The sequence below is a fragment of the Anser cygnoides genome, chromosome 2 (genome assembly GCF_040182565.1).
Source record: "Anser cygnoides isolate HZ-2024a breed goose chromosome 2, Taihu_goose_T2T_genome, whole genome shotgun sequence".
Lineage (NCBI taxonomy): Eukaryota > Metazoa > Chordata > Aves > Anseriformes > Anatidae > Anser > Anser cygnoides.
In genome coordinates, this window is record NC_089874.1 from 46,901,455 (window position 1) to 46,915,862 (window position 14,408).

A 14,408-nucleotide genomic window follows, 5' to 3' on the forward strand; every position below is an offset into this window, starting at 1 on the left:
TCAAAATACTTTCATTGCCTCATGACAGAAAGTCTCCTTCTACCATTTGGAAGCTGTATTTTGGCACTCATCCTACATGCTTGACAGCCTCTGAGATTTAAGCATTGTTATAACCATACCATTTAAAACTTCCTAGATAGGTATACTGATTTGGTACAATTTTGAGCTGCTGTTAGGTTTTACAGACCCAGGTTTATAACTCCAATTGTTATCTTGACAATAACCTGCCTGTTGCATGAGTTTAAGGATGGAAAGGGGCATTTACACTGGTAAAGGTGCACCCAAGCAAAAACACCTGTTAGTTTTTCTGGAAGAAATAGGATAGCAGATAATGGTAAGCGTAACGGGTTCTTTTGTTTGTTTTAAACTATCTTATAGGATTTGTATGCAGAAGAGCAGTGAAAACAAGGCTGCATGAGAGCAGTGCTTAAGGGAGGCAAATGTGACCAAGCCCCTCTTGTTGCTACATCTCCCCAAACAAGGGCTGCTGATCCAGCTTATGCAGTGAAGGCACTGGGAAGAACTGAGAAATAGCACTTTTTCCTATACCCATTAAACATGTAAAATTTACCAAATATACCACCAACTGTGTTAACTTTGCCAGTGTTTTGTAGGTTGTTTGTCTGATGGAACTACTAAATCCATTCAGCAAGCTGCTGAGCACTGTGTTAACGAAACTGACTTCTGGTCCTCTGGACTACACTGGAGCTAAAATAATATCATAGCATTGTTTCTGTATTTGGTTGCAATTAAAAGTTGCTAGATTAGTAGGGTCTTTCTACACTCAGCAGTGGATATGAATCCCAAACTCACAGAAGACACTCTCTGCTTGTAATATTACAAGGATTCATTTTTCTCCACCAAACTTTCCCAGCACTGAGTCCTGTATGTCTTCTTTTAACTGAAGTAGTCCCTGATTTTCCAGATGCACTTGTGCTGGCTTTCCCATACATTTTCTCTTACCAGTGAAATCAATCTCCTCTCTCTTCAAATACTGGCCTGTTGATGTTAATCTGAACGTCTGATTCTTGATAAGACCTTGAACCAAAAGCTTATGGAAAGGCTCCCTGAGGATGGAAGGAAAAAGAAACCTGTATGTTGAAAACAGCTTTCAAAAGCATACTTTAGTTTAAGCCTCAGATGTTGAGCCAATCAGGCAGTTATTTAATGAAACAAGAATTTCACAATGACTGTGCGTAAATGGTTGCCACCTTAGAAAGAGCACTTTCTGCATTTATTCACGGTGCCGGGCTGACAAGTGTAAGTATTTATTTGTATTCTGTACACATTCTTGCATCCTGATTTAGCACTGAGTTATTACAATGCCACTTCTCAAATTAGCATATAGATAATACACAGAAGTTCCTTTGCCAACTGTGCAAGTTCACCAACTCTAAGCTAAATCCCCATTTGTAGAAGTGGGCAAGTACAAAAACCCTTAATTTTTTACAAATATTTAGTTCTAACTTCTCTCTGAGAAATGCAATATTTTGGGACAAATCAAATGCTCACTGCACATTTCTTTCTATAAACTGAGTAGGTAGTTTCTCTAACATAAGCATTTGCATGCCTTGCCTCTTTGCAGAACTAACCATGAAGACCTAGCTGTAAGAAAAAGAGTACACTAGAAAATGGCAATGCTGGAAAGTTCACTTCAGTGGATCAATTTTTATTTTTAGCATCTTGAACATTAAAACTTTAATTTTCTAAAAAAATTTACATCAGGAAGAGTAAGTTCTCACTCAATGTGTGTATCGCAGAGATAAAAAGAGCCTTAAAAGCACCAAAGGTAAAGGCAGTAGGGCACTCAGCAAGAATAAACTCTAAGTAAACACTTTTCTGGTTCACAGATTTATTATTGCTGTCACCTTCTTTCGAGGATCTTACATTTCTAATTCACCCAGTCAGATGTCTATCATCATTTTCACTGGAGAAAAGACAACAGAAGTAATCTTTAGAGGTTTTGGTCAGGAAAGTAAGGCAGTTGTAAAAGCAACCCCTAGAACTTTAGTGGCCAGGAAAGAGGTATGTAACCAGACCCAAAGGGTACAGAGTCCGGGGAGTTTTCCCATGGGATCCTCAGCTACGAAGACACTGGTGACCATCATTTTGGTGGACGTACTAAGCTGTGCTGCTCAGAATTGGCCAGTAACTCCTAATGCTCATGTGCTCAGCGTTAAGCTATCTCAGTTCCCCACAATTCCACCTAACAAAGCCAAGTGTCTACCAAAACACTTGTGTACAAAGGATGTACCGCTTGTATTTACATATTTTTCAAAAAGCTAGAATAAATCTGTCTATCTAAAGAAGAAACAATAAAAATAGGCTTCCACATTTTACTTTACATTTACAAAAATCACAATCCAAAACACTATTCAATTTTGTGGAGTCAATTTCATATTTCACAATATTATGAAATATAAACACATTGATCATGAGGAAAATTTACTTCATGATTTAAAGCACAGTCATTTATTCAATAAAATATTTAAATTATTATTAAATTATACAATAAATGTGCATGTTTTTACTGTATTAAAGCAGATAACTTCCAAACACTACTCCTTAAAACTTTTTGATGACTATGAAGCAAGGAAATATTTCAAAGAATATCTTTAAATTGGGAGAGAGAAAGCAACAGGCTTCAAACTTTATCTTCAGTATATTCATGTTTGAACAGGAGTTTCCTTCCTTGCATATTTTGCATACTTCCAAATACTGTGCAAGTACTGGCACATGGTGTATCATTCAGTCACCAAGCAGCACTGGTCTGTACCATGCTACCTGGTTTTATCAATGATATGAAGTAAGAGCATCTCTATAAATATTTTCTGAAGTCAGGTTTGAACATAGGTTGCCTGAAAAATCATCATATTTATAAGCAAGTAAAAGTAACTTAGGAAGGTGAAAAAGGAAGTCAAATTTGGACAGTAGAAACAAACAAACAGAAGTATTTTAAAAATAGGAGGCAATAATCAGCTCAAATCTCAATTATCTCAAATTATCAAAATTAATGAAAAGACAAAAATCGGGAATAAAAGTCCTGCAATCCTATCAGCAACAAACAAGTATAAAAATACTTGTTAGAGATAACTGTCCAGGACAGTTTCTTCTACAAAATAAATAAACTACACCAAGGAAAAACAAAAACATTTTTTTCTCCTACCATTCAGTACTTCAGTCTGTTTAAGATCTCAATTATTAAAATAGCTACACTTGCTGCTAACTAAAATAAAGCTAATGAGGTAGCCAGAACATCAAAATCAGATAATATTCTCCACTGGAAGTGATTTTTCAAGGAACACTTACTTTTTAATGACAAAGCGTTAGTTCAGATCATATGCCAAGTTATTAAAAGCTGAATGCAGGAATGAGCATTTCCTATTTTTGTTTATGCTGACAGAGGCTACAAAAATGCAATACAAAATACATTACCAAGTATGGGGAATAAAAAACCCTACATGTTCCTAGTGGGAGACCGCAGGAGAATGGAGAAATGTCCAAAACGAGAAAAACAGAGCCTGTCTAATAAACACAGGGCTCAGAAACAAATTGAGCCCTGTAATGAATTTCTCCTGATGTGCAGAGTGGCTTTGCCAGCGTTGTAATGGCTCCATCGCATGGTCGCATGTAGAGTGACACTCTGGTTTACACTCAAAGCTGCACAACTATAACCTTCCCCTTCAAAGAAACTGGTGTGTTTCTTGGCTATGGAGGGGAATGGCAAAGATGCCACAGCACAGCACATGTGGTAATTCTGACATAAATACTGCAACACCAGCCTGGCATCATAAAAACCTCATGAACAGTACGTCTGGGAAGCAACTGAAACTAAGCTATGTACAGACAGACAGACCTTGCCAGCACAATAAATGAAGAGGTGGCTTGAGTTTCTCTGAATGCTCAGTCACATTTTAAATTATAAGGATGCTGAAACAGGAAATGGCTTTACCTGCCCGTCATGTCTGTTTGCATCCATGCTGAAGTATGGGCACTTCGGCCTTCTTTTTATGCAGCTTTTGATCATCTTGCACATCAGATGGGAGCCCACCTGTGAAGTCTGTCCTACATCTCCAAGGATTGCCTGTATTAGCCATGAAGCATGTAATCTGCTTTTTCCCTTTCAGAAATTTTCCTATACAGGTTCATGTCTGTGACAGACCAATCTCTCTGTATAGGAGCACACAATAGATGAAGAAGCAAGCACAAGTGACAGCTAAGGAAATCCTGCTCAGTGCCATGTCCTCAGGCTCCTGGCTCTGCCCTGGGTAAAGCAAGTAGTGGGACTTTCAATCCAATTACAAATGACCTGGCTGGAAGGACTCTGTGGAGTCTGCAACAGTGATAAATAGTGAACACAGAAGAAGGGACAGCACTAGCAAGGGAGCTTACTGAATGTGTTTGCATCCCACATCTTTAGGAAAGCTGAGAGAGCCCAATACTGTGCCCCAGAGTTGAGACGAGACCTTGGTCAGTCAATGGCAGCGGAGTTCAGAAGCTCATGAAATGTGCAGTTAGATCCACCTGTAACAACCTGGCAATCCTGTAGAAGGCCACGATATAAATATCTAGGGGGTAGGAGTAGATCATTTTAAGCAGAAGAAAGATCAGACGATATTGAACAGTCAGACTGTACACAGTCAATAGCTGAGTGCTTTTAATGAAAATCAACACTTGTGATCAAGTCTCTAATGAACTTTGAGAAGCTCTAACACCCTTCCTTTATAGAATAAGCTTTTTCTGTCACAGACACCTTATTTTATTCTGTAATGCAGCTGTGTAAAAATAGCACCTTCTTATTCAACACATTTGCTTTCTATCAGAGTCCCATCTGCTGACTTAGTGGCAACAATAAACTTTTTTTATTGCTTTATAATCCTTCAGGGAAGATGTGCTAGATTCCATTTACAATTATTCATCAGACAGAGCTGATTACTAAAGGCTAGGGGAGAGCTGTATTCTGTGCAACTTTTACCTGCAATACTGTGGTTGAGCAGGTGTAACTGAGTGTGTCAACACACACACCATGGTGCATTAAGCTGGAATAGACGAGGTAGTTGCTGGTCCCAGCTGCCTACATGGCCCCCCTCCCAGTGGTGGTGACAACTGGGAGGGCTGACTGGTCTGTGAATTAAATCCAGAACTGCTGCAGTTTACAGACTGCTACAACAAAATGACATAAATTTGAGCTTCATCTCTCGTCACATGTACCAGTACCCAGAGGGTGCTACTTATGCTGTCCCGTCATTATTAGAGAAAATGAGCAACTCTTCCCACCACCTCCAGTTCAATGCATTAAGAAAAAAAAAATAAAATCATGCTCCATCTCCAGAGGATATTTAAATTACACCTGGACAATTTTAGATGCCAACAAACATTGCGTTTGATATGAAAGTGTGACATCTGTAAATGAATGGCCTATAACATCTCTATTGTAATAATGTGTATTGTATGCAAGGAAATTGCTTTACAAATCTGAACTATGGAATTTTTAACTTCTGATTTCAACCTCATTGTTATATTAACTGTCATTAATACAGAATTAAAGACTATCAGGAAAAAAGTCAATGAAAGTAAAGAGGGTAGGGGCCAAACAATGAAGATTTTCATGAAGAAAAGCTATTGAAGTGAAAAATATTATAGACTAATGGGGGAACCTCATAAAAATTTGTCAGAATACTAGGTAACACTATGTACCTACAGATGCAGCAGAATTTTCCTAATTTAATCAGAGAACAGAACTGAGCTACTACAGAAAGTTGAACATGCACAAGAGGGCGGTGTTTTTTAATGCTATAATACACTTAATACGTTTAACGTATATATTTTCCCTCAGGCTGTGGGCTTCAATACCATGACTTTAAGCTTGCTAACAGTAAGCTTGTTGCTTCTGATCACCCTTTCACCCTTTTTGGATCTCTGAGACATGCCCTTGAGCAATCCTAACAGAACTAAGCAAAAGTGGCTTCTGACAAATGCTAAAACATCATTTTAATATTGTTGTAATATTTATAGAGGAGATGCAATTTCCATATCAAAACAAACTAATTTGACTTCATGGCTTAAAAGCACCTAATGTTTTAACTTGTGTAGAGCTAAAGCAAGCAAGCAATTTTATGCATGATGAGGAATTTGTTACAGTCATCTTGCATTCTGAACACATGTACAAGCAGTACAAACAACAGGTCCTAGGGGCATTGCTGTAACGCATCTCCATGTGTGCAAGTTCTTGAGTTTCTACGTGACCTCAAAGGGATTCTCCACAGTCTTTCAAACTACTCCTACAGAAAGCAATTTTGATTTTCTCTGCTGTTGTCACTAGACATAGTCAGTGCTTCTTGTGCATTTTTTTCATTGAAGTTAGAGTCTTCCTCTGAAATTTCCCATGTTTAGACCAGTCTGCACTGCACAGCTTTGGTGCTGTTGTTCTGTCACAGCAGAATGTGAACAAAGCACATTCCAAATTAATAGAGCTACAGAATCACATAGGTTGGAATGGAACTTTGGAAGTCATTTGATCCAACTCTGCTCACAGCAGACCTAACTTCAAAGTTAGAACAGGTTTCTCAGGGCCCATCCAGAAGAGTTTTGAAAATATCCAATGACGGAGATCTTGCAACCTCTCTGGTCAATCCGTTCCAGTGTCTGACCTCCTTCACTGTCACATTTTTTCTGTCTATGCAGCTGGACCTTGCTGCAGACTGACTGTTACCTCTTTTCATTTCTCTGTACATGTCTCGTTCTGTCTTCTCTATAATCCGCTTTTAGGTAGCAGCAGACTGCAACTAGATTCCCTCCTCAGCCTCCTCTTCTCCAGGGTGAACATGCCCAGCTCCCTCAGCCTCTCTTTGTATGCTACATGTGCTAGTTCCCAATCACCTTTGTGCCCTACCGCTGGACCCTCTTCTGTTTGATAATGTTCCTCACACTTGAGGCCTCAAAAGAGGACACGACATTCCAGATGTAACTTCCTGAGCAATGAGCAGGACATGCTTTTGCTAACGCAATGCAGTATGCTCCCATGCCTACTGCTGACTCACATCCAACTTGGTGTTCACCAGGACCCCTAAAACATGTCTCTCTAGTGCACCTTCCTACATAATTGTCCCAGTCCCTGCTGTTTCCATATGTAATCTGTTCTGTGTACAGGACTCTACATTTGCCTTTGCTGAACTTCATGAGATTCCTGTTGCCACTACTCTCAGTGTTCTGTGATCAAAGAACCTGCGGAGAGCAAATTTTGTTGCATTGTCTGTGTTGTTGATGAAGATGTTAAATAAAATTAGCCTCAGCAATGACACCTGAGGAATACCACTTGTAAATAATTACCAGTCAAGACTTTGAACCACTGACCCTTTGAGCCTATCTTCCCAGACAGACTACAAGGAGAACATGGAAGTATTAGAACTAGTCTGGAGGAGGGCCACAAAGATGATAAAGGGGCTGGAACAGACAGGCTGAGGGAGTTGGGGTTGTTCAGCCTGGAGAAGAGAATCATAGAATCATAGAATCATAGAATATCCTGAGTTGGAAGGGACCCTTAAGGATCATCAAGTCCAACTCTTGATACCGCACAGGTCTGCCCAAAAGTTCAGACCATGTGACTAAGTGCACAGTCCAATCTCTTCTTAAATTCAGACAGGCTCGGTGCAGTGACCACTTCCCTGGGGAGCCTGTTCCAGTGTGCAACCACCCTCTCTGTGAAGAACCCCCTCCTGATGTCGAGCCTAAATTTCCCCTGCCTCAGCTTAACCCCGTTCCCGCGGGTCCTGTCACTGGTGTTAATGGAGAAAAGGTCTCCTGCCTCTCGACACCCCCTTACGAGGAAGTTGTAGACTGTGATGAGGTCTCCCCTCAGCCTCCTCTTCTCCAGGCTGAACAGGCCCAGTGACCTCAGCCGTTCCTCGTACGTCTTCCCCTCCAGGCCTTTCACCATCTTCGTAGCCCTCCTCTGGACACTCTCCAACAGTTTCATGTCCTTTTTATACTGTGGTGCCCAGAACTGCACACAGTACTCGAGGTGAGGCCGCACCAGCGCAGAGTAGAGCGGGACAATCACCTCCCTTGACCTACTAGCGATGCCGTGCTTGATGCACCCCAGGACACGGTTGGCCCTCCTGGCCGCCAGGGCACACTGCTGGCTCATATTCAACTTGCTGTCTACCACGACCCCCAGATCCCTCTCTTCTAGGCTGCTCTCCAGCGTCTCATCGCCCAGTCTGTACGTGCAGCCAGGGTTTCCCTGTCCCAGATGCAGGACCCGGCACTTGCTCTTATTGAACTTCATGCGGTTGGTGATCGCCCAGCTCTCCAACCTATCCAGATCCCTCTGCAAGGCCTTTCCACCCTCATTCGAGTCCACAACTCCTCCAAGTTTGGTGTCATCAGCAAACTTGCTCAAAATACCTTCTATTCCTACATCCAGATCGTTTATAAAAATATTGAAAAGTACCGGCCCTAAAATGGAGCCTTGAGGGACCCCACTGGTGACCGCCCGCCAGCCTGACGCAGCCCCATTTACCATAACCCTTTGGGCCCTGCCCGTTAGCCAATTGCTCACCCATCGTATGATGTTTTTATTTAGCTGTATGGTGGACATTTTGTCCAGTAGGATCCTATGGGAAACCGTGTCAAAAGCCTTGCTGAAGTCCAAAAAAATCACATCAGCTGGTTTCCCTTGGTCCATCATACGGGTGATCTTATCATAAAAGGAAATCAGGTTAGTTAGGCAGGACCTGCCCTTCACAAACCCATGCTGGCTGGGACCAATGACTGCTTTGTCCCCCAGGTGAGCCTCAATAAGTTCGAGAACCATCTTCTCCATGATTTTACCAGGCACTGACGTGAGACTGACAGGCCTGTAATTGCTAGGGTCTTCTTTCTGACCCTTCTTGTAAATCGGCACAACATTTGCCAGCTTCCAGTCTACCGGGACCTCTCCAAATTCCCAGGATCGTTGAAAAATAATTGAGAGAGGTTCCGCGATGACGTCCGCCAGCTCTTTCAGCACCCGGGGATGAATCCCATCCGGACCCATGGACTTGTAGGGATCCAGGTGGAGTAGCAAATCCCGCACACGTTCAGGGTCGGTTGGGAGTTTGTCATCCCCACCGTCCCGGTCCTCTAGCTCAGGGCACCCTGGGTCCCGAAGCCCATCATCGGCATTGAAGACAGAGGCAAAGAAGGCGTTAAGCGTCTCTGCTTTGCCTATGTCATTGTCTGTGAGGAGACCTTCCCTATCAAGGAGCGGCCCTATGTATTCTTTAGTTCTCCTTTTTCCATTCACATATTTGAAAAAGCCCTTTTTATTTTCTCTCACAGACACAGCCAGCTTCAACTCTAGGTGTGCTTTGGCCACATGAATTTTTTTATAAGGCTGCAGGGACACCTTAGAGCAGCCTTCCAGTACCTAAAGGGGAACTACAGGAAAGCCGGGGAGGGACTCTTTGTCATGGAGTGTAGTGAGTACAATAGGGAGCAGCCTGCAGTGGTAAAGGCCAGCTCCTTCAGCACCCCTGGATACATCCCACTTGGTCCCATGAACCTGTAGGTGTCTGATTTCCTTAACTGATCCCTAACTCAATCCTACCTTACTTTGGGTAGTATCCCTCTCCCCCAAACTCTCCTACTAAGCACAGACATTGACAACAAAGGCTTTGGCAATGATTATCCTTTGTTACTACGCTATTTGTCTGATTTTGTATCAGGCCAACATTTTCCTTGATGTTCCTGTCAATGTTTCTGTCGAAGTCCTTCTTACTGCCTTCACCTTCTTCAGGAGTTTCAATTCTAGATGAGCTTTGGCTTACCCTAATTGCACCCTGCCTACCCAGTCAATGCTTCTGCAGTCTTCCAGGGGTAGCCTATTCCCACTTCCACTCTCTGTGTGCTTTTTTTTTTTTTAGTGCTTGAGGTCACTCAGGAAGCACCTTATTAGCCAAACTGTCCTCTTTCCAATCCTCTTAATTTTTTGTACACCAGAGTGGAGGACCACTTACTTTGCAAGCAAATCTCCCCTTCCTTGTGGTTTCAGTTTACAGTAACAGTACTTCAGCTACCACAGTTAATGTTGTTTAGGGAGGTAGAAGAATTTGACTAGCAGAACTCTTTTTGCTGCTGTGTTACAACTCCACTAGATGGCTGACAGATCAGCATTGTAAAGCATTTTGTAGCATTGTCAAGCCTGAAATTGCTTGCAGGATAAAGCTCTGAATTTCTCTTCTAAAAGAAATAGTGCCTATGACAGAAAGGATCAGCTTTCAGAGGCCCATTCTGTCAAGGAAGGAGCAGTCTTCCTGCTGCAGCTAAGCAATCTGGAGGCAACAGGGTGAACCACAGGTACAGAAATCATCCATATCCACAATTTCAAATACATCTTGCACTGTAAATTATTTTGCATGCAAGAATGAGTAATGAAAACAGAATCGCTCTTTTCATCCCATGATTATGAAATAACTCAGGGAAATATTCCACTGGCCCCATTAACTACTCCGTCCTTTTCTGGCGTACAGCTACTTAAATTTAAGTATGGTAGCAAAACCACTACATTTAAGATAGTTCAATGTCATGTATGTAGGTTTTACATCAAGTTTGGGGAGTGCATACTAGTAAAGAATGAATGCATAGGAGTTGCCAGCTGAGAAATTACTAAGCAGTTATTCTTATGGGATCACTCATTCTGACTTAATGTATTCAAACATCTCTGCTGACGGGAGAACAGGACAGAATACAGGTGAATGTTTCACTGTTCTGCCACTAGCATCCTCTCAGTAGAGGCATTCCTGGGATGGCATTTTAAGGTACAAAAGGGCAGAATTTCAGTGGAAATTGGGTCATCAAGCTGGGAACCTGACAGAACAAAGAATAGAACAACAAATGACTCACCTTCCTGCCTCAAGCTTTACCCCTAACCAATACAAGGGATAATAAGCTGGGCTACAACAGCATCAGTAACAAGAGTAGTTAAAAGTTATTACATGAAAGTAACAGAATAAAAATAAATTAACGGCAGAAAAAAATATATTGCTTTTGATTATCAAGAAGTATTTTGCACTGTTCAGCTCCAAAACTGCAGTGAATTACAGGAGTGCTTAGTTTTATACATCTACATGGTTCCATTGGAATTAATGGTATTACTGTGCAGGAAGTTAAATAATTTGAAATAACAGCATTACTCAGAATGCCTGAAGTTACTAGTTTATGTAACCTTTTGCAGGCTGAAAATCTACAGCAACATTTTATCACTTGCTCTGAGCCAGTTAATACCCATGTAGTAAATAAAAATGCTATGTATGCATACATACAGAAAATGTAACAGACTGTAAGAAACCAAGTATTTAGCCAAGACTGATGAGCAGAAAAATTCAGGCCTGAATGTTCTATCATCATAACAATGTTCCATAACATTCCTGCTAGACAAATGAAATCTGAAAGATTTTTATAGAAATATATAAGGCTTACTTGTGTTTGGTCATCTTTAGGTCATAGCAAAAATGGCTGAAAAACCTAGCATAGAATAAGTGCATAACTGCATGCTCCTTTCCTCCAATGTACAAATCCACAGGCATCCAGTAGTTAGCCAAGTCACTATTAAATGGCCTGAAAAAAAAAATAGGAAAAATACAATGTGAAGAACAAAGATCAGCTCTTCTAAAGTAGCTCATCATATTTGACTGGACAAAACTATTTAATGAGAGCTACACATGCACAATAAAACTTTAATTTTGCTATCATATCTTTCTATTTTTTTAAGGAGTGGTAAGCTTTTTAAATCATATAGAAAAAAATAATCACTGAGAAACGGCTCAACAAAAACAGTATTTTCATATATTTTATATGTTCAACTCAGATTTCATGTCACCTCAGAAAGTGATGAAAATACTTGTTTGCTCTATAGAACTTTTTTCATAAACACCCTGTGGCTAGCCTTTAGATTTTTCACTATTTACCAATACCAAGTTTTACATAAAAATATATTACCATGAAAGACAAAAGACATGCACTTAAGTTCAATTCTACATTTCTTTCAGAAGATAATACTGAGATAATATGCAAAAAAAAAAAAACAAAATTAAAAAAAAAATTGTAGAGCTAGATCTGAGCATAATTTTCTGTCCAAAAGGCAAAGAAGAAAAAAGCTGGTGTTTTTAACGTGCTATTTTAAAACAATTATAATTTAGTTTCTAACTCCAAAGTCACCTTTCTTAATTCTAACTTTCACAAAACCATTTTGTTGTTCATCATCTTATTATTATGTCTTACTTATATTTTGCAGTAAAATGTCACGGCCAATATCTTAAATTCAGAACAGATACAAATAAAGTCTCTCATATCAACATATATTACATTTATATATATAGTTAATATAATTAATACTCAATAAGAGGGTAAATTGTGTTTCAGTTTCACACTGTGTTCATTACTGAAAATAATACCTCATACTTCAAAAGATGGATTGAAAGATGGTTGAAGCAGATGATCTTGGAGGTCTTTTCCAACCTTAATGATTCTATGATCCTATGCCCACTTAGATGCTTTTTTTTTAAATCAGAGGTTTGCATTGTTGCCATTAGAGGGCAATGTAGCAGCTTATCATAACGCTGCAAAACATTCTGAAGTCAGATAGGTCATCGTCCTCAAACTGGAGGATGCTCTGTGAATTTACAGTAAATGTTGGTGGTAGTTTATAGTATATTTTCTGCATCGTTTCTTAGCATTGCTTGCTGCTTCATTAAATACTTGTATGTCTGCTGTAATGGGCTCCTGTCCACAAAATTCTATCTGCATGTATGTCCTTCTTTGATGTATGCTTTATAGCTCCATTCTAACAAACTTATTTGTTTGTCAGCTTGTTTAATTATTCCATCTGTAACTTTTTTTTTTTTTGTGTGATAGCAACACTTCTTTCCTCACAGTTCAATCAGCCCAGAAGAAAATCATGGATGTGAAATTCATGTCTTCAGTGGAACAAGTCAAAACTTAGTGCTCTTCACAGGGTTCCAAGATCAACAGCGTACTTCTCCCAAATTCTGGTTTTATGAAATGACTTACAGAAATAAAGGTTTAAGTATATGTAGCTCAGAAATTAATAAATACATAAAACGGAAGTAGAGATCTAGTACAGAAATCCATACAAATACTTTCATTTCAATATAAAACATATTCAGCTACACCAAGCTGTTACTTTGACAGCTGAATGTTGCATATGACTATTTCATCTTCATCAGGGAAAGTCAAAGTCCCTCTTAATATTTCAAATTGTCACCAGAGAGAAAGCAATCCATGTCACTTAAATAATATTATTAACAGTGAATTCACACTGTCACTAGAAAATAATTAATGTGAAACAAAAGTGTTCACAGAAGGGTTTTCTTCAGTTTAACTGATGGATTAACTGGATGTGTGCTGCCAATATAAAAAATAACTGGCCCAGCTATACTTAAATCACTTGGTATGTAGCATGCACCCAGACATTGTTCAGGGCAATAAATAAATAAATAAACAATAAATCCCCAAATATCCTTATATGCGGTATCAATATCAAAAATGCAACTCTTTTTATCTTAATTAGACTACATAGTAGTACTGTTCCACTAAATCCTCTTTGTAAAAAGGAGCAAGAAAAAATACTTGCGTATTTTACCCATATCTCACATAAAATCAAGCAGCCAAAACAGACACCTGAATGGCATTCTTGATGTGACCTTCTCAAAGCGTGCGTGCTCCATATACATGAAGACACTTTACATGGACATCAAGAATACTAAAATGGAAATGTCAATAATAAAAAAATATATCCTACCAGACTCATTCACCAACATGAAGCTCATTATCTCCCATAAGTTATCAGGATGACAGAAGCCATTTACTGGACATTTTCCGTTTATCTGTGCAATAACCGACTGACATGAAAAATATTCCTCAAATTTGCTGCCATCATACTGTCCTACCGAATGGCTCTCAAAATATTCAAGAAATGGTAATGGCCATCCATCCAGTGACTGTAGGTGGCAATCTAATTTGGCCAGTGTATGTGAAATGCTTTTGGACAGCTGAGTCAGTCTCCGTGCAGGCTGATTTAATGCTGGTGTGACAACACCTCCAGGCATTATCAGCAGTGCTAATACAGGCAGACTACGAAGCAGATAAATGGCTAAATAACTACAACAATCTTCCCATACTCCTCATGCTGCATCCACTAACACACAACACATGAAAAATCTCTTTTTATTAATTATGAATTTAGTCAAAGTAATAATACACAGCAGAAGCTTGCTCTGATACCACTTCAATTTGCGTTTGCGCATGACGAAGTAGCCAGACTTACTGGAACTCTGAAGAAAAGAAATTAAGGTGTAATTCTTCACAGCTGGATGTTACACCATACTATTCCTTCTCTTCCCAGTGGA

The 14,408-nt window shown here is 39.8% G+C and overlaps 1 protein-coding gene across 5 annotated transcripts in view; it reads right to left on the reverse strand.

Annotated features, from left to right (window-relative positions):
• The window catches only part of LARS2 (leucyl-tRNA synthetase 2, mitochondrial), a 106,001-nt gene that overhangs the window by 26,592 nt on the left and 65,001 nt on the right, over positions 1 to 14,408 (reverse strand). For all 5 annotated transcript variants that reach the window (XM_066992003.1, XM_066992001.1, XM_066992000.1 and 2 more), the window contains 2 exons: positions 11,461 to 11,598; positions 964 to 1,067 (listed from right to left, as the gene is read on the reverse strand). In XM_066992003.1, the coding sequence (XP_066848104.1) occupies positions 964 to 1,067; positions 11,461 to 11,598 (242 nt within the window). The remainder of the gene's footprint in view (positions 1 to 963; positions 1,068 to 11,460; positions 11,599 to 14,408) is intronic.